At 50.1% G+C, this 26,748-nt stretch overlaps 1 protein-coding gene across 1 annotated transcript in view; it reads right to left on the reverse strand.

Annotated features, from left to right (window-relative positions):
* Positions 1 to 375: 375 nt before the first annotated feature.
* Positions 376 to 26,748, reverse strand: part of SLC38A8 (solute carrier family 38 member 8) — a 45,082-nt gene continuing 18,709 nt past the window's right edge. Inside the window, exons 7-12 of the mRNA XM_074400699.1 lie at positions 24,565 to 24,622; positions 19,258 to 19,372; positions 14,162 to 14,309; positions 13,548 to 13,756; positions 10,769 to 10,820; positions 376 to 2,223 (exon numbers count right to left, since the gene is read on the reverse strand). Of these exons, the coding sequence (XP_074256800.1) occupies positions 2,130 to 2,223; positions 10,769 to 10,820; positions 13,548 to 13,756; positions 14,162 to 14,309; positions 19,258 to 19,372; positions 24,565 to 24,622 (676 nt within the window). The 3' untranslated portion in view covers positions 376 to 2,129. The remainder of the gene's footprint in view (positions 2,224 to 10,768; positions 10,821 to 13,547; positions 13,757 to 14,161; positions 14,310 to 19,257; positions 19,373 to 24,564; positions 24,623 to 26,748) is intronic.

Consider the following 26,748-nt stretch of genomic DNA (forward strand, 5'->3'; position numbering starts at 1 on the left):
TGGGGGGTGACAAAACAGACTGGAATTCATGGAGTGAGTGCAATAAAAACCACCGCATTTTACACTTAACAGAAGTGCATTTTTTTGGCCAGGTGCAGTGGTTCACACCTGTGATCCCAGCACACTGGGAGGCCGAGGCGGGTGGATCACCTGAGGTCGGGAGTTCGAGACCAGCCTGACCAACATGAAGAAACCCCGTCTCTACTGAAAATACGTAATTAGCCGGGCATGGTGGCACATGCCTGTAATCCCAGCTACTCAGGAGACTAAGGCAGGAGAATCACTTGAACCCAGGAGGCGGAGGTTGTGGTGAGCCAAGATCGTGCCATTGCACTGCAGCTTGGGCAACAGGAGCAAAACTTTCTCATTAAAAAAAAAAAAAAAAAAGCCTGAATTGTTAAGGTATACAACTTATATCTCCATTTTTGAAAATTCATGCATGTGGACAAGCTGAGAAAAACATGGACCTGGCACTGCCAGCCTTGCACAGTCACGTACATGACACCATGTGACAGCAGGAAGGGCCTGGCCTACTGCCTACCCTGACGGAGGTATCCTCAAATGTCAGTCCCACCCTCCCCTAGCTCTGGCACTGCTGGCTTCTAGGAGGACGTCCGAAAGCAGAGGAGCGTGGCCTGAACTCAATCAACCAACGACGGGGCCTTCCCGGGGCCTGTGCAGGGTCAATGCCAGGGAGGATGCAAGGGAGCAGCTGGGTCCCTGTCTGCCTCTCTGCACCCTGCCCTCCTCTCCTCCGTTGTTGAGACAGAGTCTTGCTCTCTCACCAGGCTGGAGTACAGTAGCACAATCTCGGCTCATTGCAGCCTCCACCTCTCGGGTTCAAGCAATTCTCCTTCCTCAGCCTCCCTCGTAGCTGAGCTCACAGGTACCTACCAACATGCCAGGTTGATTTTTGTATTTTTAGTAGAGACGGGGTTTCACCATTTTGGCCAGGCTGGTCTCAAACTCCCGAGCTCAAGTGATCTGCCCGCCTCAGCCTCCCAAAGTGCCGGGATTACAGGTATGAGGCACCATGCCCGGCCTCCTCCTTTTCTTTACCCAGGCCCTGCAGCAGACCTTTTGTCTTCTCTCGCTCTCTGCTACCAATGTGACTCGTCCTAGAATTGGGGTGGCCACTGGGGAGAGCCGCCCAGCAAACAGTCCACTGGGCTTCCTTGCCCTTCGGGTCCAGCTGGGGGGAGGCACAGTGCAGTTTCCTTGGGTGCATCCACCCTCTGTGGGCATGGGCCAAGTGCATGGCAGTGTGGGCTGTTCCGGGCATGCATCTCCCTGGGCCTCTCACAGTCAAGGGCAGGATTTGGGCATTTGCTGTGCCCTGGCCAAAGGACCACTGAGTCCATCACCACTGCCAGCCATGCCTCTTCCCATTCCCTTTTGGGCTCCTACCCCTGTGCAGTAGCCTCGTCTGACACCTTCGGTCCTGACACTCCAAAGCATAGGTGTGGGTCTCAGCCCCTAGCTCCCTTTTATGGGTTGAATTTTGTCTCCTAGAAGCATCAGTTGAAGTTGAACCCTTGCAACCTATGAACATAACCTTATTTGGAAACTGCATCTTTCTGGGTACTAATTAGTTAACATGACATGCAATCAAGTTCAGATGAAATCATACTGAATAAGGGGGTGGGAGGAGCTCACTTAATGATGGGGATCTTCGTTAGAGAGGGATTTGGACACAGAGGATACACAGGGGACAGTCATATGAAGACAGGAACAGAGACCAGAGGGATGCAGCCACAAGCCAAGGAGTGCCGGCCACCCCTGGAATGTGCAAGGGACAGGAGCGAGCCTCCCCTAGAGCCCACAGTGGGCGCATGGCCCTAATGACACATGATCTCAGACTTCTGGCCCACAGAACTGTAATGCAATAAGTGTCCATCGTTTTAAGCCACCAGTATGCAGCTGTGGTCATTTATCACAGTGGCCATAAGAACTTTCCTCACCTTGGTACCAGAAACCCTTCGAACCAGCACAGCCCAATGAGCAGTCCAAGGAGGCAGAAGGCATCAGTCTCTCCAGCATCTTTATGATGAAAAGAAACCACATCCATCTCCTGACTGCACACACAGCCACGTGGGGTCAGTCCCTTCCTGGCCTGGGCTGACAGCCCATCAAATCATCTCCCAGACTGCTGCCACTGTGCTCTGTCCGAAGATGAAGGTGCCGACCAGCACAGAGACCACTCCCCAGACCTCCAGGCAGCACCTGCCAAGTCAGTAAACCTGTATCAGAGCTTTTCTGGATTTTTGCACAAGTAAGCCACACACACATAGAGAATTTACTATGTAAAGTCCAACAGAGTCATCAGTTTGAAAAACAAAACAGAATATTCCTAGTTACATGTAGGGATGGGCTTCTAAGGCAGTGGGAGGCAAAGTACCCAAGCAATTTTTTGTTTTGTTTTGTTTTGTTTTGTTTTGAGGTGGAGTCTGGCTCTGTCCCTAGGCTGGAGTGCAGTGGCAGGATCTCGGCTCACTGCAACCTCGGCCTCCCAGGTTCAAGCAATTCTCCCACCTCAGCCTCCTAAGTAACTGGGACTACAGGTGCACCCCACAACACTGAGCCAATTTTTATATTTTCAGTAGAGACAAGGTTTCACCATGTTTGCTAGGCTGGTCTCGAATTCCTGACCTCAAGTGATCTGCCCACCTCGGCTTCCCAAAGTGCTGGGATTACAAGCGTGAGCCACCGTTCCTCACCCCAATCAATTTTTAAAAGCCCTCCGACCCCACCTGTTACTTCATAACCTCGTTTCTCCCCAGTATTTTATCAAAGAAAAAGACATGAAGGCTGGGTGCGGTGGCTCACACCTACAGCCTTGGCACTTTGGGAGGCCGAGGTGGGTAGATTCACCTGAGATCAGGAGTTCAAAAGCAGCCTGGCCAACATGGTGAAACCCCATCTCTACTAAACACAATCACACACACACACACACACACACACACACACACACACACACACACGCCGGGCTTGGTGGCACACACTGAGAGTCCCAGCTACTTGGGAGGCTGAGGCAGGAGAATTGCTTGAACCCAGGAGGCGGAGATTGTAGTGAGCCGAGATTGCACCACTGCACTACAGCCCGGATGACTGAGCAAGACACCATCTCAAAAAAAAAAAAAAAAAAAAAAAAAAAAAAAAAATATATATATATATATATATATATATATATATATATATATATATATATATTAGAAGAAAAAAGGAAAGGAAAAGACAAAGAGAGAGGGGAGACAACCCTGCTTTCAAAGTTCCCCTGCCCTCCCTCAGCCTCTGATGAAACCCCATGAAAGTGAAGGAGAAGACACAAGCTCTAAATCACACAGCACCTTAGAGGAGTAGGGGAGGAGGACGCGGGAGGCGGAGGTGTCTGGGACCGGCAGCCACCGAGGCCACATTTTGCGAGCTTCATAATGTAACCAGAGACAGGGAAGACGACGAGGTCAGAGCGTTAACGAGATTTCCACAAAATGGCAGGGCCGCTAGAGATATTTCCGGCCCCATTAACAAAGGCCAGAAGGATGAGTTGTCACAGAAGGAACATTTCTAACCGAGCAGTTTCTCAGCACAGCGGTTAAGTGTCACAAACATCCATTCATCTTCGGGGGGACTCTGAGGCCAATGTGCCTGTGGGCTGTGGCACTCCTGGGGAGGCGCTGATATATTAGAAGGGCCTAACGCAGTTTTAGCAATAAAAATATCTTGAGAGCTCATCAGTAAGAACTGTCGTGAGCTTGGATCGAGGGACAAAACAAAAGCATGAAGACTCCAAAGGGCACCCCAGGGAACGAACGGTTTAGAGGGTTGCCAGACATCAGAAGTCTAGTTCAAAACTCCAGGCAGGTTTAGAAATATCCAGAAAAACTGCTCTCCATCTGCAGCCGGGTGTGGTGGTTCACGCCTGTAATCCCAGCACTTTGGGAGGCCAAGGTGGGCGGATCGCCTGAGGTCAGGAGTTCCATACCAGCCTGGCCAACGTAGTGAAACCCCGTCTCTACTAAAAATGCCAAAATTAGCTGGGCATGGTTGTGGGTGCCTGTAATCCCACTGTAATCCTAGCTACTCGAGGGGAGAACCGCTTGAACCTGGGAGGCGGAGGTTGCAGTGAGCTGAGATTGCGCCACTGCACTCCAGCCTGGGCGACAGAACAAGACTCCGCCTCAAAAACAAAAACAAAACAAAAAGAAAACTGCTCTCAATCCAGAAGAAACTGAGCCAGGCCTGCTCCTTTGGAAAAACCAAGCTTGGGCTCCACGGGGCTAGAGGGATGAGGGATACAGGAAAGAGACCTACAGCTGGGCCCCACGTTCACGGTTGCCGTCATTTCAGATGCTCTCTGGTGGGGTGAAGGCTGGCCCCCACAATTCATGTCCACCTAGAACTTGTGTTTGTGAGCCCGTCTGGAAGCTGAGTCTTGCGGATGTCATTAAGTGAAAGATCTTGAGAGAAGAGGCAATCTAGATTTAGGGTAGGCACTCAATCCGATGGTAGGTATCCTTATAAAAGAAGGCAGCCAGGTGTGGTGGTAGGTGTCTGTGGTTGCAGCCACTCAGGAGGCTGAGGCAGGAGGATCTCTTGAGCTCAGCAGGTGGAGGCTATAGTAAGCCAAGATTTGATTACACCACTGGACTCCAGCCTGAGCCACAGAGCAAGACCTCTCAAATAATAAAATAAATAAAAGCAGAGGGATATTTGAGACGCAGAGACACAAGGAGAAGACTAGAGAGACAGTCAGAGACCAGAGTGGTGTAGCCACAGGCTGAGGAACACCTGGGGCCACCAGAAGCTGAGGATCCTTTAGACAGTCCAGCCCTGCTGCACCCTCACGTCACACTCCTGGCTCCAGAACTGGGAAAAAATTCACTCCTGTTGCTTTAAGCCTCCCCACTCCCATGCCCCAGTTTGTGGAAACTTGTTACAATGACCCGAGAAAATTAATACAGCAACTCTTTACCTGCCTCAGCCTCAGTTTCCATATCTGTGGAATGGGAGGGAGTCACAGAGACCCTCAGGCTTCCCAGGGACGTCAGAGAAGCAGCACATCAGTCATGCGTGCATTGCCTGTTTCAGTGGGTCAGACTCAGCAGCTCAGTGGCAAAGTACAGAGGCTCCTCAGTCGGGTCTGATCCACAGCCCAGCCCGGGGAAAACTTGTCAAATAAAGATCCAAATTCTCGTCTCAAGAGCATGGTATGTAACCCAACGCAAAGAAACTAGGAAACTTGAAAAAAGATTGGATGAAATGCTAACGAGAAGGGACAGCATAGAGAGGAATATAAGTGAATTGATGGAGCTGAAAAACACAACACGAGAACTTCGTGAAGCATGCACAAGCTTCAACAGCAGAATTGACCAAGCAGAAGAAAGGATATCAGAGGTCGAAGATCAACTCAATGAAATAAAAAGAGAAGGCAAGAACAGAGAAAAAAGCGCAAAACGGAATGAACAAAATCTTCAAGGAATGTGGGACTATGCGAAAAGACCTAATCTACGTTTGATAGGTGTATCTGAATGTGATGAAGAGAATGAATCCAAGCTGGAAAATACTCTTCAGGATATTATCCAGGAAAACTTCCCCAACCTAGCAAGGCAGGCCAATATTCAAATACAGGAACTACAGAGAACACCACAAAGATATTCCTCAAGAAGAGCAACCCCAAGACACATAATCGTCAGATTCACCAGGGTTGAAATGAAAGAGAATATGCTAAGGGCAGCCAGAGAGAAAGGTCGGGTTACCCACAAAGGGAAGCCCATCAGACTCACAGCAGATCTCTCAGCAGAAACCCTACAAGCCAGAAGAGATTGGGGGCCAATATTCAACATCCTTAAAGAAAAGAACTTTCAACCCAGAATCTCCTATCCAGCCAAACTCAGCTTCATAAGTGAAGGAAAAATAAAATCCTTTGTGAACAAGCAAGCACTCAGAGATTTCATCACCACCAAACCTGCTCTGCAAGAACTCCTGAAAGAGGCTCTACACATATAAAGGAACAACCAGTACCAGCCGCTCCAAAAACACACCAAATGGTAAAAGAGCATCAACACAATCAAGAATCTGCATCAACTAACCAACAAAACAGCCAGGTAGCATCAAAATGACAGTATCAAATTCACATATAACAATACTATCCCTAAATGTAAATGGACTAAATGCCCCAATCAAAAGACACAGACTGGCAAATTGGATAAAAGGCCAAAACCCATCAGTGTGCTGTATCCAGGAAACCCATCTTACATGCAAGGATACACAAAGGCTCAAAATAAAGGATGGAGGAAGATCTACCAAGCAAATGGAGAGCAAAAAAAGGCAGGAGTTGCAATTCTCATCTCGATAAAATAGACTTTAAAGCAACAAAGATCAAAAGAGACAAAGAAGGACATTACATAATGGTAAAAGAATCACTGCAACAAGAAGAGCTAACGATCCTAAATATATACGCACCCAATACAGGAGCACCCAGATATATAAGGCAAGTTCTTAACGACTTACAAAGAGACTTAGACTCCCACACAATAATAGTGGGAGACTTTAACACCCCATTGTCAATATTAGACAGATCAACCAGACAGAAAATCAACAAGGATATCCAGGACCTGAACTCAGACATGGAACAAGCAAACCTAATAGACATTTACAGAACTCTCCACCCCAAATCCACAGAATATACATTCTTCTCAGCACCACATCACACCTACTCTAAAATTGACCACATAATTGGCAATAAATCACTCCTCAGCAAATGCAAAAGAACGGAAATCATAATAAACAGTCTCTCAGACCACAGTGCAATCGAGTTAGAACTCAGAATGCAGAAACTAACTCAGAACCGCACAGCTTCATGGAAACTGAACAACTTGCTCTTGAATGTTGACTGGATAAACAATGAAATGAAGGCAGAAATAAAGATATTCTTTGAAATCATCGAGAATGAAGACACAACATACCAGAATCTCTGGGACACATTTAAAGCAGTCTCTAGAGGAAAATATATAGCAATGAGTGCCCACATGAGAAAAAAGGAGAGATCTAAAATTGACACCCTATCATCAAAATTGAAAGAGCTAGAGGAGCAAGATCAAAAAAACTCAAAACCTAGCAGAAGACAGGAAATAACTAAGATCAGAGCAGAACTGAAGGAAATAGAGACACAAAAAACTCTTCAAAATATCAATAAATCCAGGAGCTGGTTTTTGGAAAAGATCAACAAAATAGACCACTAGCCAGATTAATAAAAAAGAAAAGAGAGAATAACCAAATTGATGCAATAAAAAATGATAAAGGGGATATCACCACAGATTCCACAGAAATCCAAACCATCATCAGAGATTATTACAAACAACTCTATGCACATAAACTAGTAAACCTGGAAGAAATGGATAAATTCCTGGACACCGGCATCCTCCCAAGCCTAAACCCGGAAGAAGCCGAAACCCTGAATAGACCAGTAACAAAGTCTGAAGTCAAGGCAGCAATAAAGAGCCTACCACCCAAAAAAAAGCCCAGGTCCAGATGGGTTCACTGCCGAATTCTACCAGATATACAAAGAGGAGCTGATACCATTCCTTCTGAAACTATGCCAGACAATCCAAAAAGAGGGAATCCTTCCCAAATCATTTTACGAGACCAACATCATCCTGATACCAAAACCCGGCAGAGACTCAACAAGAAAAGAAAATTTCAGGACAATATCCATGATGAATATAGATGCAAAAATCTTCAATAAAATACTGGCAAACAGATTGCAACAGCATATCAAAAAGCTCATCCACCATGATCAAGTAGGATTCATCCTGGGGATGCAAGGCTGGTTCAACATACACAAGTCCATAAACGTAATTCACCACATAAACAGAACCAAAGACAAAAACCACATGATTATCTCAATTGATGCAGAGAAGGCCTTTGACAAAATTCAACAGCCCTTTATGCTAACAACCCTCAATAAACTAGGTATTGACGGAATGTATCTCAAAACAATAAAAGCTATTTAAGACAAACCAACAGCCAATATCATACAGAATGGGCAAAAACTGGAAGCATTCCCTTTGAAATCTGGCACTAGACAAGGATGCCCTCTCTCACCACTCCTATTCAATATAGTACTGGAAGTTCTAGCCAGAGCAATCAGGCAAGAAAAAGAAATAAAGGGTATTCAAATTGGAAAGGAGGAAATCAAATTGTCTCTATTTGCAGATGACATGATTGCATATCTAGAAGACCCCATCGTCTCAGCCCAAAATCTCCTGAAACTGATAAACAACTTCAGCAAAGTCTCAGGATACAAAATCAGCATGCAAAAATCACAAGCATTCCTATACACCAGTAACAGACTTAAAGAGAGCCAAATCAAGAGCGAACTGCCATTCACAATTGCTACAAAGAGAAAAAAATACCTAGGAATACAACTAACAAGGAACGTAAAGGACCTCTTCAAGGAGAACTACAAGCCACTGCTCAACGAAATAAGAGATGACACAAACAGATGGAGAAACATTCCATGTTCATGGTTAGGAAGAATCAACATTGTGAAAATGGCCATACTGCCCAAAGTAATTTACAGATTCAACGCTATTCCCATCAAGCTACCAATGACCTTCTTCACAGAACTGGAAAAAAACACCTTAAACTTCATATGGAACCAAAAGAGAGCCTGCATAGCCAAGTCAATTCTAAGCAGAAAGAACAAAGCAGGAGGCATCACACTACCGGACTTCAAACTATACTACAAGGCTACAGTAATCAAAACAGCATGGTACTGGTACCAAAACAGAGATATAGACCAATGGAACAGAACAGAGGCATCAGAGGAAATACAACATACCCACAACCATCTGATTTTTGACAAACCTGACAAAAACAAGCAATGGGGAAAGGAGTCCCTGTTTAATAAATGGTGTTGGGAAAACTGGCTAGCCATGTGCAGAAAGCAGAAACTGGATCCCTTCCTGACACCTTACACCAAAATTAACTCCAGATGGATTAAAGACTTAAACATCAGACCTAACACCATAAAAACCCTAGAAGAAAATGTAGGCAAAACCATTCAGGACATAGGCATAGGCAAGGACTTCATGAACAAAATGCCAAAAGCAATGGCAACAAAAGCCAAAATAGACAAATGGGACCTAATCAAACTCCACAGCTTCTGCACAGCAAAAGAAACAGTCAGTAGAGTGAATCGGCAACCAACAGAATGGGAAAAAATTTTTGCAGTCTACCCATCTGACAAGGGGCTGATATCCAGAATTTACAAAGAACTAAAACACATCTACAAGAAAAAAACAAACAAGCCCATTCAAAAATGGGCGAAGGATATGAACAGATACTTTACAAAAGAAGACGTACAGGAGGCCAACAAACATATGAAAAAATGCTCATCATCATTGGTCATTAGAGAAATGAAAATCAAAACCACATTGAGATACCATCTCACACCAGTTAGAATGGCAATCTTTAAAAAATCTGGAAACAACAGATGCTGGAGAGGATGTGGAGAAATAGGAACAATTTTATACTGTTGGTGGGAATGTAAATTAATTCAACCATTGTGGAAGACAGTGTGGCAATTCCTCAATGACCTAAAAATAGAAATCCCATTTGACCCAGCAATCCCATTACTGGCTATATATCCAAAGGATTATAAATCATTCTACTATAAGGACACATGCACACCAACGTTCATTGCAGCATTGTTCACGATAGCAAAGACCTGGAACCAACCCAAATGCCCAACGATGATAGACTGGATAGGGAAAATGTGGTACATATACACCATGGAATATTACGCAGCCATCAAAAACGATGAGTTCATGTCCTTTGTAGGGATATGGATGAACCTGGAAACCATCGTTCTCAGCAAACTGACACATGAGCAGAAAATCAAACACTGAATGTTCTCACTCATAGGCAGGTGTTGAACAATGAGAACACATGGACACAGGGAGGGGAGCACTACACACTGGGGTCCGTTGGGGGAAAATGGGGGAGGGATGGGGGGGTGGGGAGGTGGGAAGAGATAGCATGGGGAGAAAGGACAGATACGGGCGAGGGGATGGAAGGCAGAAAACCACACTGCCATGTGTGTACCTATGCAACAATCTTGCATGTTCTTCACATGTACCCCAAAACCTAAAATGCAATAAAAAAAAAAAAAGGGCATGGTATGCAACACAAGTAGGAAGCACAGGGCCTGGGAGCCAGGGGCCTAGGTTATATCCTAGCTCTGTCCTCACTAGCCTCCTGGCCCGCCTCCTCATCTGTAGGATGGAGACATCCAGGTATGGGGGAAAGGCAAACATGTAAAGGGACCTAGCACAGTGCCTAACAAAGGAGCCTCCAACACTGACCTGCTGCCGTGATGATAGAACACATTGTTTGGTATCTGACCAGCCATGGTGCCTCTCTAACTCACCTTGCACCCTGACCCTACCCTGGGTTCAAGCCAGATATCAAAGGAGGGTGCAGATGCCCCACTGGGTGCTTCCAGAGGCTGGAATCTACATGAAATCCCAAGCACAGCCCCTCAGAGCAGAAACAAAGACCCTTGCAGGACCCGGCGTCACTGGCCTGGGCTCCCGTCCTGGTTCAGATGCCCTCATAATGTGTGGACAGGGACTCTCTCCCTGTGCTGCATATTTCTCAACTGCAGGGCAAGGAGGGTGGAAAATAGCATCTCCAGGGTCCCTGAAGCATTCTTAATCTGATCCGGGGCACACTCAGATTGCCACCTTATCTTAGGAACACTTACTTGACTCTCGGTCCTACAGGCTCGACGCCCATTGCGCAGATGAGGCACAAACCTGCAAAGAACACACGGTCACCTCCAGCTCTTCATCATCAAGCCCAAAGCAACCAAGAAGTCCTGGGGGCAGTCCTCAGGGACCCAGAAGGCCAGCAAGGCTTCTGCCCACAGGCGACCCGGGCTCAGGCCCCCTGGCGAGGCAATGCAGTGGAAGTGGAAGGGCGGGTCTGGAGTCCCAGCTCAACATGCCCCTAGTGACTTGGCCAGAGGTCTGGCTACAACTGGCTTCCCAAAGCCTTGCCTTTCAGGCAACCCTGATAACACGCCCTCCACGGCAGGGTCTGCAAGAAGATGGTGAGGGTCCATGCCTGACACCTAAGTGCTCAGTAACTGGCAGCTACCCCAATTTTATTCTTAATGGGTCTGCTGGGATTCAAGGCGTGTAGCTCGGCCTAAAGATCCCGTGGGATCCTCTCTCATCCCAAACCTGTCCTGGGCAGTCCCTTCCCAGCACAGAAAATAGCCAGAGCTACAACTAAGTACCTGGTCACAGAAGCAGAACCTAATCCAGAATCCCAGACCAGGGAACTTGGGAGAAAACCACGTGGCCACACCCTCACTTCTGAGAAGCTCCACCCACGGCCTGAGGGAGGAGCCATGTGGCCACACCCTCAACCCTGAAAGCCCCGCCCAGAGTCTGAGGGAGGTGCTGTGGCCACACCCCTTACCTCTGAAAGCTCCACCCCAAGCCACATCCCTCCCCTCTCTGAAAGCTCCACCCAGAACCTGGGGGAGGAGCCACATGGCCACACCCTCACCTCTAAGAACTCCGCCCACAGCCAGAAGCAGAGTGGGTGGCTGCTCTCCTCCCCTCCCCTCCCTTCCCTTCCCTAGATTTTATCCCTTAATCCCAGTAGACCCCAATTTACAGAAGCTAGGGCAGGCAGGGTTAGAGTCTCAAGGAACTGCATACATCAAAGACAACCCCTGAATTCACCTGCTAAGAACTCAGTTTTCATATTCCACACATCAGTTGGCCTCTTTGATAACCAGGGTTTCTCTGCGGCCCTCAGTTCTTCCATCCTCCACCTCCAGGCTACTGAAGAAGTTGTCATCACCCACTTACCTGGGACCCTGAACAATGTTTCATTTCCCCATTCGAGATTTGAAAAACTTGTTACAGCCTCCCCCACGCTTTCTGTAAGTTCCACCAGTGGGCACCTACTTCTTCTCTGTTTAACATAAGGGCTGCATAGGGAGTTTGGGGATACCTGGCTAAGGGTCCCCAAGCTCAACGTCCGCTTGACATGGTTCCTCTCACGGCTGAATGACAGGGTCCGCTCAGGACCCTGTCAGAAAAAGCACTGAGGGAGCCTGGGCTCTGTGCTCAGCACTTGCTGTGCATGGGGCCGTGCACCCACCTCGGCGGATCTGGGGCCTCTGTTCTGGGCCCCAGTGGGCCACTACAGTGTGCCTCCTTCCTCTGGAGGAAGCATCCCTCCAGCCCCAGTCCTGCTGGCTTCTCCTCCTCAGATAACGCTTGGGCTGTTCCAAATTGAAACAGCTCCCCATCACACACTAGCTTTGGAAAGGTTTCACTGGAAACCATCGTCTGCAGAAACAGTGTTTGCCTCCAGTGCCTGGGGGCCAGGAAGGCAGGGAGATATTTGGAGGGTGTCTTCAGCCAAGTGACTTTCACATATACTATTTTCTTTTTTAATAAAACAAAATCCTTTAGCAAAAGGCAGCAGTGGTAGCATGGACAGAGCTGCACGGCCGACCCTCAGCCCTGCTGCACACTAGCTTGGCCCCCGGAGGGGTGCAGGGCCTTCGTCTTCCCCTCTGTGGAGTGGGATGATAAAGGTTCATCCGTCAAGGATGTCCATCAAGAACTGCATTAGTCTGTTCTCATGCTGCTACTAAAGACCTACCAAAGACTAGGTAATTTTTTCTTTCCTTTTTTTTTTTTTTTTTTTTTTTTTTTGAGATAGAGTTTCATTTTTGTTATCCAGGCTGGAGTGCAATGGCACAATCTTGGCTCACTGCAACCTCCGCCACCTGAGTTCAAGAGATTCTCCTGCCTAAGCCTTCTGAGTAGCTGCAATTACAGACATGTGCCACCATGCCCGGCTAATTTTTTTTTTTTTTTAGTAGAGATGGCGTTTCTCCATGTTGATCAGGCTGGTCTTGAACTCTCGACCCCAGGTGATCCACTCACCTTGGCCTGGGATTACAGGCATGAGCCACTGCACCCGGCCAGAGACTAGGTAATTTATAGAGGAAAGAGGTTTAATGGACTCGCAGTTCCACATGGCTGGGGAGGCCTCATAATCATGGAGGAACTTGAATGAAGAGCAGGCTCACGTCTTACATGGCAGCAGGCAACAGAGCTTGTGCAGGGGAACTATCCTTTATAAAACCATCAGATCTCTTAAGACTTATTCACTACCAGGAGAACAGTATGAGGGGAACCACTCCCATGATTCAACTATCTCTACCTTGCCCTACCCTTCACACATGAGGATTATTACAGTTCAAGGCGAGATTTGTTTGGGAACACAGCCAAACCCTATCAGGGGCTACTCAGATGTTTAATGAGTAAGGGAAGGTATGTCAACTCTGAGCCCTGTGCCTGGCTCAACAAGCAGGGCACCTACATGGGGCCTTAATCCTACCCATATGTGGCTCCCACCTTCCAGAACCATTACTTCCAACACTGGGAGTCCCCACAGAGATGAGCTAGGAAGGATGAGCAGGCAGGAAACCTGGAAACCAGGGTCCTCACCTGGGAAGATGAAGATAAAGAAGGAACTGATGCCTCCGATGATGCTGACGATCTCGCTGAGGTCGGGTATAAACAGCGCCATGGAGAGTGTCACAGTGACCCACAGGATGGTCAGTGGCATCCGGACCCATAGCCCTGAGGGGTCAGCCAGGGCCCTGGGCCCCCGCACCCCCCAGCAGCTCCTCTTCCAGAAGTCCTGCATCACCGACCTGGAGGCCACACCCACGACAGACACATGGGCATCCCAGAGACACCAGCCTGCACCTGCCAGCTGCTCCCCCAGTCCTCCAAGAGTGTCCTGACACGGCTCCTGTTCCACACTCCGGCCCTTATTCCCCAGGGGACCTTGCCAACCCTCAGCAGTTGTGCCACCATCAGGCAGCCCATGAAGCAGAGGATCAAGCACGTGGGCTTGAGTTCAAGTCCTGGCTGTGACGCACACTCACGAGGTGACTTGGCGCAATCTACCTAAATCCTCTGTGTCCGTTTCCTTCTCTCTACAATGGAGAGGATGACAGTCCCACAACTGTGTAGCCCACACTTGGCACATGCTCAGTCACAGCATGTGTCAGCAGACCCTGATGACTGGTGCCCCCCACTGAGCCGGGCCTCACCTGCCCAGGAAGAGCACGATGGGGTAGACAGTTACGATGGAGACAGCAAAAAGGACCCGGGCCACAATGATGACCGTGTTGTTGCCTGGGTAGGACATCAAGACGTCAGCAGAAACTTCTGTCCCAAAGGTCAGGAAGCCATAAACCCCTGTAAGTGGGAAAGGATGGAAGCCAGAGTGGATTAGAAGAATGCCACCCCCACCCCCTGCCACCAACAGACCAGTTTCTCCTGGCTTTATCACCTAAGGTGTTCCTTAGGAGCTGACAGCGGGTTCTAGAGGGATAGCCCAAAGCTTTCCTATCCTAAGCCTACACATGACTTAGCTCCACGGATTGAAAACTCCTGCAGACAAATCCGCCCTCTTATCCTTCTTGCAAATTGCTCACAGAGCTGGTGCACGGAGCTTACCCATAGAGCGTATGTTGACTAGAAACACAGAGCACTTTGAAAAATACAAACACACCTCCCATGCCATGTCCATCTCACTCCTACGACAGCTAAAGAAAGCAGCTAGCTGCACACCCATTTCCAAATGGGGAAAACCAAGAGCGCCAGCGACTGCCTGGAACCACACAGCTAGCTTTGGTGGGCTGAGGACCAGAACACCAGTCCCGCTGCCCCAACAGGGTGATGCTGCTTCTGTCACCCCGGGTCACCTGCCCTGTCCTGAGACATCTGCCTCTGACTAAGAGCCATCTCCCTTTTCAGCTTCTCTCCAGGCCCTTTCTGAGAGGTCCCGCGGCCCTGGCACTGGGAACACCTGGAGGTGACACTCAATCACTGAGTCACACCCTCTGACCCAGGGGCTGCAGGCTGCCAGTACCTCCTCTGCTGGGGAAGGAGTCACGCAGCAAGCTTCCTGGGTAACCACAGTATCTTCGTTCATTTTCTGCTGCTTAGAACAGAATACTTGAAACTGGGCTTTTCATACAGAAATTTGTTTCCTACAGTTATGGAAGGCTGAGAAGTCCAAGACTGAGGGCCCACACCTGGTGAGGACCTTCTTGCCAATGGGACTGTCTTCAGAGTCCCAAGACGATACAAGGCATTGCTTAGCAAGGAGGGTGAGCTCTGACTCCTTAAAGGACGGGGACTGCCTCTTCGGATAAAGCCACCTGTGCCATGTCCATGATAGCCCATTAGTCCTTTAGCCCATTAAACCATTAGGCCCCTGCCCCATGCCTGCCTCTTATGTGGGCTCTTTAGCTGGACCTAGAAACTAAATCGACACCAGACAATCAAAGCAATGGGAGAAAAGCCTACAGATCTTCTCAATTTTCCATGTCCATGGCATCTTCACAAGAGAGTGATGTCTGAAGATGTGACCAAAGTGAGATGCGTTAATACTTTTTAGACAAAGATAAATCTGACAGGGAAGGACAGGACAAAGGGGATCTGGTCAGGGGCAGTGAATTTCTAGGGGAGTCACTGGGACAATCTGGGGTAGGTATAAAACTAGCAGAAGCTAAGGGCTAGTTAATTAAGTGAATTTTTTTCAGGTCCAGTGCAGCCTGAAATCCCGCTTCCAGTGATAAGGACTATTTTCTCATCCTGGGTATGAGGAGGGCACCACCCCCTACCCAGAGATATCTTGATGGCTTAATGCCTGCAGAAGGAGACAAGTCAGGTAGCCCTTTCTGAAATTAGTTTCTCCAATATTTTCAACCCCAAATAACCAATGTACCAATGTAGCATGTTGCCAGGTGGTGCGTCCTTCACCACAAATGGACTAACCTGTTCATGAGAGCAGAGTGCTCATGACTCGACAACTTCTTAAAGGTCCCACCTCTCGATACTGCCACACCGGCAATTACATTTCAACATGGGTTGTGGAGGGGCCAAAGAATCAAACCACAGCCTTCTACCCCTGGTTCCCAAAACTCACATCCTCCTCACAGATCAATACCCCATGGTTATTCCAAGCCCATGGCCCCCGAGTCTTCATTTGCTCCAGCACCAACTCAAAGGTCCAAAGGCCAGAGTTTGGTCTGTGAACCTGTGAAATCAAAAGCCATCTGTGTCCGACACAGTGGCAGTGCAGGCAGAAGGAACATTCTCATCCCAGGAGGGAGACGAAGGGAAACGAAAAGGAGTAAAGACTCCAGGCAAGTCCGAAACCCAGCAGGGCAGACGCTCACCTCTTCTGACACCGTGTGCCACCCCCCTGCACACACCGGGGCAGCCCCGCTCCTACGGCTTTGCCGGGTGCGGCCCCCGTGTCTGTTCACAGGGGTTGGCGCCTGATGCCTGAAGCTTTTGCAGGCCGGTGTTGCACGGTGCTGGTGACTTCGCACTTCTTGGGCCCAGTGATACTCGCACTCCCATGGCTCCACTAGGCATTGCCCTGGCAGAGACCCTGCAGCAGCTCCAACCGTGCATCTCCACTGGGAATTTCACATACAGGGGCTCTCCAGAGTGGCTCCACACTGGGACAAGTCTCTGCCTGGACCCCTAGGCTTTCAACAACATCCTTTAACTTTTTTTGAGACAGGGTCTTGCTCTGTCACCCAGGCTGGAGTGCAGTGACACAATCATAGCTCACTGCAGCCTTGACCTTCAGGGCTCAAGTGATCCTCCAGCCTCAGCCTCCTGAGTAGCCAGAACTACAGGCTCGCACCACCATGTTCTGCTAATTAAAAAAAAAAAAATTTTGTAGAGACAGGGTCTCACTACATTGTCCAGACTGGTCTCAAACTCCTGGCCTCAAGCAGCCCTCTCACCTCAGCCTCCCTAACTGCTGGGATTACAGGCCTGAGCCACCACACCTGGCCTGAACAGCATCCTCTGAAATCTGGGTGGAGGCTGCCAAGCTTCTGTAGCTCTTGCTGTGTGCCAGGCTGCAGAATTAGTACCACGTGGATGCTGCCAAGATTTACAGCTTACACCTTCTGGGGCTGTGGCACGAGCCACGCCAAAGGCCACTTGAGCCATGGGTGGTGCAGTGAGGAATGCTGGGCCAGGGTGCAGGCAGCAGAGACATGAGGGGTCCTGGGATCACCTGTGGGGGCACCCTAGGTCTGTCCCCCAAACCATCCTGCTCTTGAGGCCTCTGAGCCTGTGATAGGAGGGGCGGCCTCTAAGATCTCTGAAATGCCTTCAGGGTCTTTCTTCCATTCTCTAGATAATCCCTTCTCTCTGTACTAATCTCCTTAGCAAAAGGTCGTAGGGCCATACCCTCAGTTTCCTATCCAGAGCACGCGTTGCACTCTACATGGCCAGGCTGAAAGAGCTCCAGATTTTGCCGCTTTCCTTCTCTTTTAATGATCAATTCCATCTGCAAGTCATTTTTGCCTCTCCTATCCTAAGGTAAGCAGTTTACGAGTAGCCATGCAACAGTCTGAATGTTCTGCTGCTTGGATATTCCTTCCACCAGACACTTTAGTTCATTTTTTTTTTTTTTAAGACAGAGTTTCACTCTTGTTGCCCAGGCTGGAGTGCCACGTTGTGATCTGGGCTCAATGCAACCTCTACCTCCCAGGTTCAAGTGATTCTCCTGCCTCAACCTCCTGAGTAGCTGGGATTACAGGCATCCGCCACCATGCCCAGCTGATTTTTTGTATTTTTAGTACAGATGAGGTTTTACCATGTTGGCCCAGCTGGTCTTGAACTCCTGACCTCAAGTGATCTGCCCGCCTTGGCCTCCCAAAGTGCTGGGATGACAGGTGTGAGCCACCATGACCAGCCACTTCATCCCTTTCAAGTTCAGCCTTCCGCAAAGCCCTTGGGCATGGACACAGTTCCGCCAGCTCCTTTGCCAGTTTCTAACAGTTTTGGACTTTACTCCAGCTTCCAAAACTTTGCTCCTCAGTGCCGTCTGAAACCTCCTCAGAATAGCCTTTATTATCCACATTTCCATGACTAGCTAACCAGTATCAAGAAGTTCCAAATGTTCCCTAGTCTTGTCTCTAAGCCCTCACCAGAATCTAGGCTTTTTCTAGCTGCTCCCCCAAATTCTTCCAGCCTGACCCATTACCCAGCTCCAAAGCCACTTCCACATTCCAGGTAATTATCATCCTCAACACCCCACTCTTCATACCAATCTTCAGTCTTAGTCTATTTTTTTGTTGGTTACAACAGAATGCCTAAAACTGAGTAATTTATAAAGAAAGGGAATTTATTTTTTTCCAGTTACAGTGGTTGAGAAGTCCAGGATCAAGAGGCTGCCTGTGGTGAGAGCCTTCTTGCTGGTGGGGACCTGCAGAACCCTGAAGTGGCACGCAGGGTGTCATGTGCTGAGGGGGCCGACCGTGTGAGCTCGGGTCTCTCTTCATCTTACAAAGCCACCAGCCCCACTCCCATGATAACCTATTAATCCAATAATCCATGAATAGATTAATCCGATCATAAGGGCAGAGCCCTCATGACCCAATCCCCTCTTTACAGCCCCAGCTCTCAACACTACTACATCATGGATTAAATTTCAACATGAGTTTTAAAGAGGATAAAAATTCAAACCATAGCACACCAGAGTTCAAGGCTGCCTGGTAGACTCACTGTAGCCCAAAGGCTTCCTCAATTGGAGGCTCCGATGGTGAATGAAAAAAGGACTGGAATCAAGTGGCCAGCCAGAAGCCAGCCATGCCTGGGACCTGGGTTCTGTGCCTCCAACGCACTGTACAACCTGGGTGTGTCACAGACCCTCTCTGAGCCATACTTTCAACACCTTTAAAGACCCTCTGCCTCCCACACAGTTTGTGAGCACCTAAGTCTACTGTACCCACACACGTTTTATAAACCACTACCGAGATGTCACACTATAATAACCAACATGACTGCCATCCTCTGAACAGCAGGCAGTAGGGCTGGGTGTGGTAAGAGCAGAGACTTTGGAGACAGCTGGGCTGGAGTTTCCGTCTCGGCTTTGCAGAACTAGTCGTGAAACCCTGAGCAAGTTCTGGAGGCCCTCTGAGCCTCAGAACTCGGTCAAAAGACCTAGGAAAGGAGGTCTTTTCCTAAGGGTTAAAGGAGTCAAGGTGCTCAAAAAGTGGCGTATTGAGACCAGCACGTGGTCAACTCTCCAGAGAGATCCTCGCCGTTACTCCCGTTTCGACTCTCGCTCCCCACCCTCTGCCAGGGCACCGGGGAAGGGCCTTACCGGTCAGTGAATAGATGAGGCAGCAGCCCAGCAAGGATAGCACGGAGACCAGGGCCCAGTGCGACAGGCTCCGCTTGCGCATACTGCAGTAGATGGAGACCGCGGCTTCGTGACACTGCGAAACAGAGGGCGGCTCAGCGGGACTCGGGCCAGCGGGATGCTGGCTCTACCGGGAATGACGGAGGCAAAAAAAGCACCCACATCCAGAAGATGGGAAACAAACCGCATGCCCACCCAGAGCCGAGGCTGTAAGGACACAGCAGGATGTGAACACACAGAACGTGACACGGCTCTGAAAAAGGACAGACAGCAGCGCACCTCAACACAGAAGAATCTCGCCAACAGAACACAGAATAAAAGCTGCCAGCCGGGGGCCGGGCACGTGCAGTGGCTCACGCCTGTCATCCAGCACTTCGGGAGGCTGAGGCGGGCAGATTACCTGAGGTGAGGAGTTCGAGACCAACCTGGGAAAACCCGTCTCTACTAAAAATACAAAACTCAACCAGACGTGGTGGCAGGTACCTGTAATCCCAGCTACTTGGGAGGCTGAGGCAGGAGAAGCGCTGGAACCTGGGAGGCAGAGGCTGCAGTGAGCTGAGATTGTATCACTGCACTCCTGCCTGAGAGACACAGTAAGACTCAAAAGAAAAAAAAAGAAGCTAGACAGCAGGGAACATGTCCGTTGATGGATGCGAAGCTTAAGTTACAAGATGAGCGATTCTAGACCAGGGTTTCTTAGTCCTGGCACTACTAATGTCTGGGGTGGGATAACTCCTGGCAGCCGACCTATGCGTTGGGGGGGTTGTGCAGTATCCCTGGCCAGGACCCACTAGATGCCAGGAGCAGCCCCCACCCCCCAACCTGTGACAATCCAATGTCTACAGACACGGTCAAGTGTTCCCTGGGGGTACAACCAACCCACAGGAACCCCACTGTGTGGTGCTACAAGGCAGGATGGTAGTTTGGGGGGGTGCTACTGACTAGTAAAGGCCATGAATGGGTTCCCAGGGGCTTGACCATGTCACAAGCGTGCACACATACTCACGATCTACATACTGTATATGTAACATGCCATATTGGGATAAAAAAAATTTACTGGTAGAGATGGGTTCTTACTACACTGCCCAGGCTGGTCTCAAACTCTGAGCTCAAGCAACCTCCTGCCTTGGCCTCCCAAAGTGCTGAGATTAAAGGTGCAAGCCACCATGCCCATCTGGAGTAAGAATTTTAAATGTAGGAGGGTGTGGTGGCTCACGCCAATACTCCCTGCACTTTGGGAAGCCGAGGCAGGTGGATCACCTGAGGTCTGGAGTTTGAGACCAGCCTGACCAACATGGCAAAACCCCGTCTCTACTAAAAGTACAAAAATTAGTCCAGTATGGTAGTAAGTGCCTGAAATCCCAGCTATTCAAGAGGCTGAGGCAGGAGAGTCACTAGTCTCTTGAGACCAGGAGGTGGAGTCTCACTTTGTCACCAAGACTAAAGTGAAGTGGCGCCATCTCACCTCACTGCCACCTCCGCTTCCTGGGCTCAACCAACTAGCGACTCTCTTGCCTCAGCCTCCCGAGTAAGGGGGATTATAGGCATGCCTGGCTCATTTTTTATTTTTCCTTTTTTTCTCTGAGATAGAGTCTCATTCTGTCACCCAGGCTGGAGTGCACTGGTACCATCTGGGCTCACTGCAACCTCTGACTCCCTGGTTCAAGCCATTCTCCTGCCTCAGCCTCCTGAGTAGCTGGCATCACAGGCATGTGCCACCACGCCTAGCTAATTTTTGTATTTTGACTAGAGACAGGGTTTCACCATGTTAGCCAGGCTGGTCTCAATCTCCTTTTCTTGTGATCCACCTGCCTTGAGCTGAGATCGCACCATTGCACTCCACCCTGGGCAACAAGAGCGAAACTCTGTTTTAAAAAAAAAAACACTGGAAGCCCAGGCTGGAGTGCAATGGTGCGATCTCAGCTCAATGCAACCTCCACCTCCCAGGTTCCAGTGATTCTCCTGCCTCAGCCTCCCGAGTAGCTGAGATAACAGGCACCTGCCATCATGCCCAGCTAATATTTTGTATTCTTAGTAGAGACAAGGTTTCATCATGTTGGCCAGGCTGGTCTCAAACTCCGGACCTCAAGCGATTCTCCCTCCTTGTCCTCCCAAAGTGCTGGGATTAAAGGTATGACCCACCAAACCCAGCTCAAAAATTCTTTTTTTGTTTGTTTGTTTTTGTTTTTGTTTTTGTTTTTGTTTTGAGACAGAGTTTCGCCCTTGTTACCCAGGCTGGAGTGCAATGGCGCGATCTCAGCTCACCGCAACCTCCGCCTCCTGGGTTCAGGCAATTCTCCTGCCTCAGCCTCCTGAGTAGCTGGGATTACAGGCACGTGCCACCATGCCCAGCTAATGTTTTGTATTTTTAGTAGAGACGGGGTTTCACCATGTTGACCAGGATGGTCTCGATCTCTCGACCTCGTGATCCACCCGCCTCGGCCTCCCAAAGTGCTGGGATTACAGGCTTGAGCCACCGCGCCCGGCCTCAAAAATTCTTAATGCAAAACCTACAGAGCCAATGCCAACAGCCCATGAGTCATGTGGACTCATTTCTCTGGGCGGGTGGTGGACACGGGTGTTTCATGAGCAGCTGAGGGAACACAGATGTGAAGCCAGGGCATCTGGGGAGGCACTCCACTATCCAGACACGCCTGGGGCTCCCCTCCCTGCCTCAGGGCCTTTGCCTGGGCTGGTCCTTCCAGCCGAAGCTGGTTTCCTGTCTCACATGGCCCAGGGCCCCAACGTGGCTGGGCTTTTGGGTTTGTCTGCTCGGCGCCTATCAGTCACACAACAAGGACGAGCTTGTCTACCTTGTTCGGAATGTGAAGTCTTCACCTGTCACAACAGGGATGAACCTAACATGGCAAGGGAGGAAAGCTTGTGGAAAAAGTCCACAGTGGGATTCCATTCCTAGGAGATGGCCATGGGGGGCAAATCCAGAGAGACAGGAAGCAGAAGAGCTGTCGGCAGGGGCAGGGAACGGAGGGTGCCTGCTGACGGCAGTGGGTTTCTTCTGGGGGCGACAGAGAGGTTCCGAATTGAGCGTGGTGATGGTCGCACAGCTCAATGTACTAAAAAAAACACTGCACTGGACACTTGAGGAGGGCGCATTGCAAGGTATGTGAATTCTGCCTCAATAAAGATGTTTCTTAAAAACACAAAAACCCCAAGTCCTGATAAAGCTTCACCACTCTGCCCCTCCGAGGTGTCCGCTCACTGACTGGACGGGCCTGGGACGGAGGCACCCCACTGCCACGTGTTTGGGTGGGGACACTGTGTTTGAGTCAGATCCGAGTTCCTGACGACAATCGGTGACCGTCCCCCTTCCCTGCAACCCTCTCCAGCCTCGTCCTCTTTCCCACCACCTTCAGCTACATTGATTCGCCCACAGCTCCAGATCCTGGCAGCCCCACCTCTAGCCTGAGCCCCTCCTCCCACTCCTTGAATTCCCCTCTTCCCAGCTCTTCATCTCAGCATCCTGTGTCCCTGGAAACGCAGCCCAGGCCTCGTTGCTAGGAGAATCAGGTGAGGGCTGGAGGCAAAGGTGAGGGGGACCCTTTGTAAGCATCTCGTAGGGGAGGCAGCTCAGGCGTGGGTCTGCAGCACCATATGGTGCTTGAGCACAGACAGGGCTTGTTAAACTCAATCCAGACAAACAGTTGACAGCAAAATCAGCTCTTTAGATCTTTCAAAATATTGGGCGTGCAAAAAGCAATGTGAGAAATCCACAGAAGTGGCTTGCCGAGGCCTGGAGGCAGCATGCCGACTCATTACGAGGAAGAGAAATGGAAATGTTGCAGGATTTCTTTTCTTCCTAAAAAGGGTTCTCAAAGGAAAGGCAAGATGAAGAACAGAAGCAGGATCTCACCGATGGACAAGGGAAGAGAAGAACTCAATGGCTACAAAGCTGAGATCCGGTAGCGACCCCGGCCCGCTCGCTGTGCATTGATTTTACTTTGGAATACTTTTGTTGGTGCTGGTGGTAGGCAGTGGATAGGCGGTTGTTTTTAGGAGATAGAGGCAAATCTTCCCTAAAATAAGAACGTGGCCAGGCACGGTGGCCCACGCCTATAATCCTAGGACTCTGGGAGACGGAAGTGGGTGGATGGATCACTTGAGGTCAGGAGTCGGAGACCAGCCTGGCCAACATATGAAACCTGCTCTGTACTAGAAAAAAAAAAAAAATCAGCCAGGCTTGGTTGTGCGTGCCTGTAGTCCCGGCTACGCGGGAGACTGAGGCAGGAGAATTAGTGAGCTCAGATCCACTGCACTCCAGCCTGAGCAACAAGAATGAGACTCCATCTCGGATCAAAAAAAAGAAAAAGCAACGGAAGAACACTGTTTGCTGCTACCTCCTAGGAGGGCTGGGGGAACCCATGACAGCCCAAAAGCATGGGACAGCACTCAGGCCCTGCCATCTCCCCCTATCTCCTCCCCCTATCATCTCCCCACCCCATACCCCCTCGCATCCCCCCCACCCCGCCATGTTTGCCATGTTCCTCAAAGCACTGTGCCACAGAGCCCTCTGCAGGCCCCTCTCCGGCTGTGCCTGGGGCCTGCTCACGTCGGCGGCCCGCTGTGCTGTCCTCTCCACCTGGGCTGCTCTTCCAGTCACCTGGCTTCGTCCCATACAACCTTCAAGATCCCTTTCAAACCCCACCACCTGGAATGGACGCCTACAACTCTGCCCCTCTGCCAGGATTCTACACACAGAGCCCCGTCCTCCGTCCCGTGACATGCTATTAAAAATTCAGTATTTCTACCCGCTTCCCCTCTCTAATTGACCACCTGTGCACCTTCCAGCTCCTCTAACCTGTACCCATCAGGAGGCGAGCACTTTCCTTCCCAAGGCCCTGGGCAGAGTCCACTTGCGTACAAGTGACCTGCCAGAGTTAATTGGGCAGCTCTAGGCTCCAGGCCTCAGGCCTGATCACAGTTCTGTGGGGGTTCTGCAGAGGAGGGGACAGGTCCCAGGTCTCCACACCTGCCTCAGACCCAATAAACACAGTGCTGCTCTTGGCCACCTGTGGGGGCTGCGTTCCCAAGTTCAAGCCAATTCCCACCTTGCTGAGCCCAGACACCAACCCGCTCTCACGGTCTCAGGAGACAGCCTGGGGACCACAGGTGTACAGCAGAGAGCCCACTGTATCCTAGGAGAAGTCTCAAATTCCTCTCTGACAGGGAAACCAAGGTTTCCCAAGGGAGCAGAGAGTCACCCACAGCCTCTGCAAATGCCACAGTCTTCAAAGCAGATGCTCAAATTACCTGAAACCCGAAGCAGATGGTCGGGAAGATGCTGAACATAGAGGTCCAGGAGGCAGGGCTGTAAACAGACGAGAACAGGAGTTCATTATAGAAGGGTCACACCGGAACAAACCACGGCTGCAAGTGTGCATTTCAAAGGATGCCGGGAAACAGTAACAGAGCGTGGCTGCAAGATGCATTTTCATTGAGTGTCTGTGACCAGGCTTTTGCAAATGGAAAAGGATACTAGCTAAAGGCTGCACTTCCTAAATACGTCTTTGCTGACATGTGGTAACATGGCATGGTCCGTTTGGGCAGGGAAAGTGCAGGAAGGAACTCCCCACTTCCCTCTTAAAGACTCCAGGCCCCCAGTGCAGTTTGGTAACAAGGGGACAACCGCAGCATCTTTCCAATGATCCCAAATAGCACAAGGATGGTTTGAGCTCCGTCCAAGCCACCTAAGAGGACAGAGGTGTGCATGAGGACCACCTCCAGGCCCAGCCTCTCGGGATCCCCGCCTGGTCCCCAGCTTCCTCTGACGAACTTTGCAGGTGTAATTAGTGAAAATGAGACGAGGTCATACTGGATTAGGGTGGGCCTGAATCCAATGCACAAAACACAAATGGAGACAGCGTGGCATGGGGATCAAGGCCGAGATTCAGTGACGCGTCTGCCAGCCAAGAACACAGATCTCCGCATCTCCCAAAAGCGGGAAAGGCAGCAAAGATCCTCCCCTGAAGCTGTCAGAGGGAGCACGCCCTGACACACTGTGGACTTCCAGGCAGCAGAAGGGAGAGACACTTCTGATATTTTAGGTCACCAAGTGTGTGGTCACTTGTCACAGCAGCCCTCGGACACTCACATCTCCTAACTCACCATCTCCTGTTTTAAGCAGGTCCTCCTCACCCCCACCACCTGCCAGTGCTGGAGTACCACAGGCTTGGCGAACAGCCTTGAATGCTGGCTCCAGGCCACTGTCAGCCCCGTTTCTCCTGCAGCTGTGACCTCTCTCCCTCAACTCCAGACACAGACACACACCCACCCACCCACCCCAGCTGCTTGACTTCCCTCTTAGATGTCTCAAGGTTGGCTCCCCCTTGACTGTTTCAGCCTGAGCTGCTCCCAGGCGCCCACCCCTCTCTGTCCTCTCCAATCTGGAAACCGGTATCTTCATCCCTCCCACTGTTCAAGCTGAGAGCTCTAAGTCACCCTGACTTTCTTCTCTCTCTTACTCACCTTCCAACCCGCCAGCAGGACTGGCCACAGAATTCACAGGGCCGGGTGCAAAATGAACATGCAGGGACCCTCGGTGGACAGCGATTCAGGATTTTAAAATGGCGACAGCAGGATAAAACTGAGCATGGGGCCTGGGTGACTGCATGGGTCCCACACCCATGAACCAGCCCTGCCACTGGGAAATCTGATCTCAGGCACCTCCGAAGGGCTGGGACCTGGGCCCTAGGCAGGGGCCTCCCACGTGGCCTCTGTGGCTGCCCTTGGCTCCCAAAGACCAAAGAACAGCCAGAGTGAGTCTTTTGATTTAATTGCTTTTTTTTTTTTTTTTTTTTTTTTTTTTATGAGACGGAGTCTTGGTCTGTTGTCCAGGCTGGAGTGCAGTGGTGCAATCTCGGCTCACTGCAACCTCCACTTCCCGGGTTCAAGCAATTCTCCTGCCTCAGCCTCCTGCCTAGCTGGGACTGCAGATGCCAACCACCATGCCCAGCTAAACTGCGTATTTTAGTAGAGACAGGGTTTCATCATTTGGCCAGGCTGGTTTTGGACTCTGATCTCAAGGGACCGATCTGCCCTAGCCTCCTAAAGTGCTGGGGTTACAGGTATAAGCCACCACACCCTGCCCAGAGTGACCCTCTTTAAAAACAAGGCCTGTCGCATCCCTGCTCTACTCAAAACACTGCCAAGCCTCCCAGCTCAGCCAGAGCAAAACCCAAGTCCTCACCGTGGCTTCGAATCCCCACATGACTCCCCGCCCACACTCTCTGCCCTTGTTTGGGCCAGCCTGGCCCCACCAGCCCCTTGCCGTTCCCCTGCCCTGGCACATGCAGCTGACTGGCTGCCAGGTCCTGCAGCTCCACGCTGTGGGGACAAGTCCGCACCAGCCTATGACCCCTAGGCGGCCGCTGCCTTGGGCAGTTTTGCATCTCTTGTCCCGTCTGGGTCATCACTACCCGCAGCCAGGTTTCTGCT

Source organism: Saimiri boliviensis, chromosome 1 (assembly GCF_048565385.1).
Source record: "Saimiri boliviensis isolate mSaiBol1 chromosome 1, mSaiBol1.pri, whole genome shotgun sequence".
Taxonomy (NCBI): Eukaryota; Metazoa; Chordata; class Mammalia; order Primates; family Cebidae; genus Saimiri; species Saimiri boliviensis.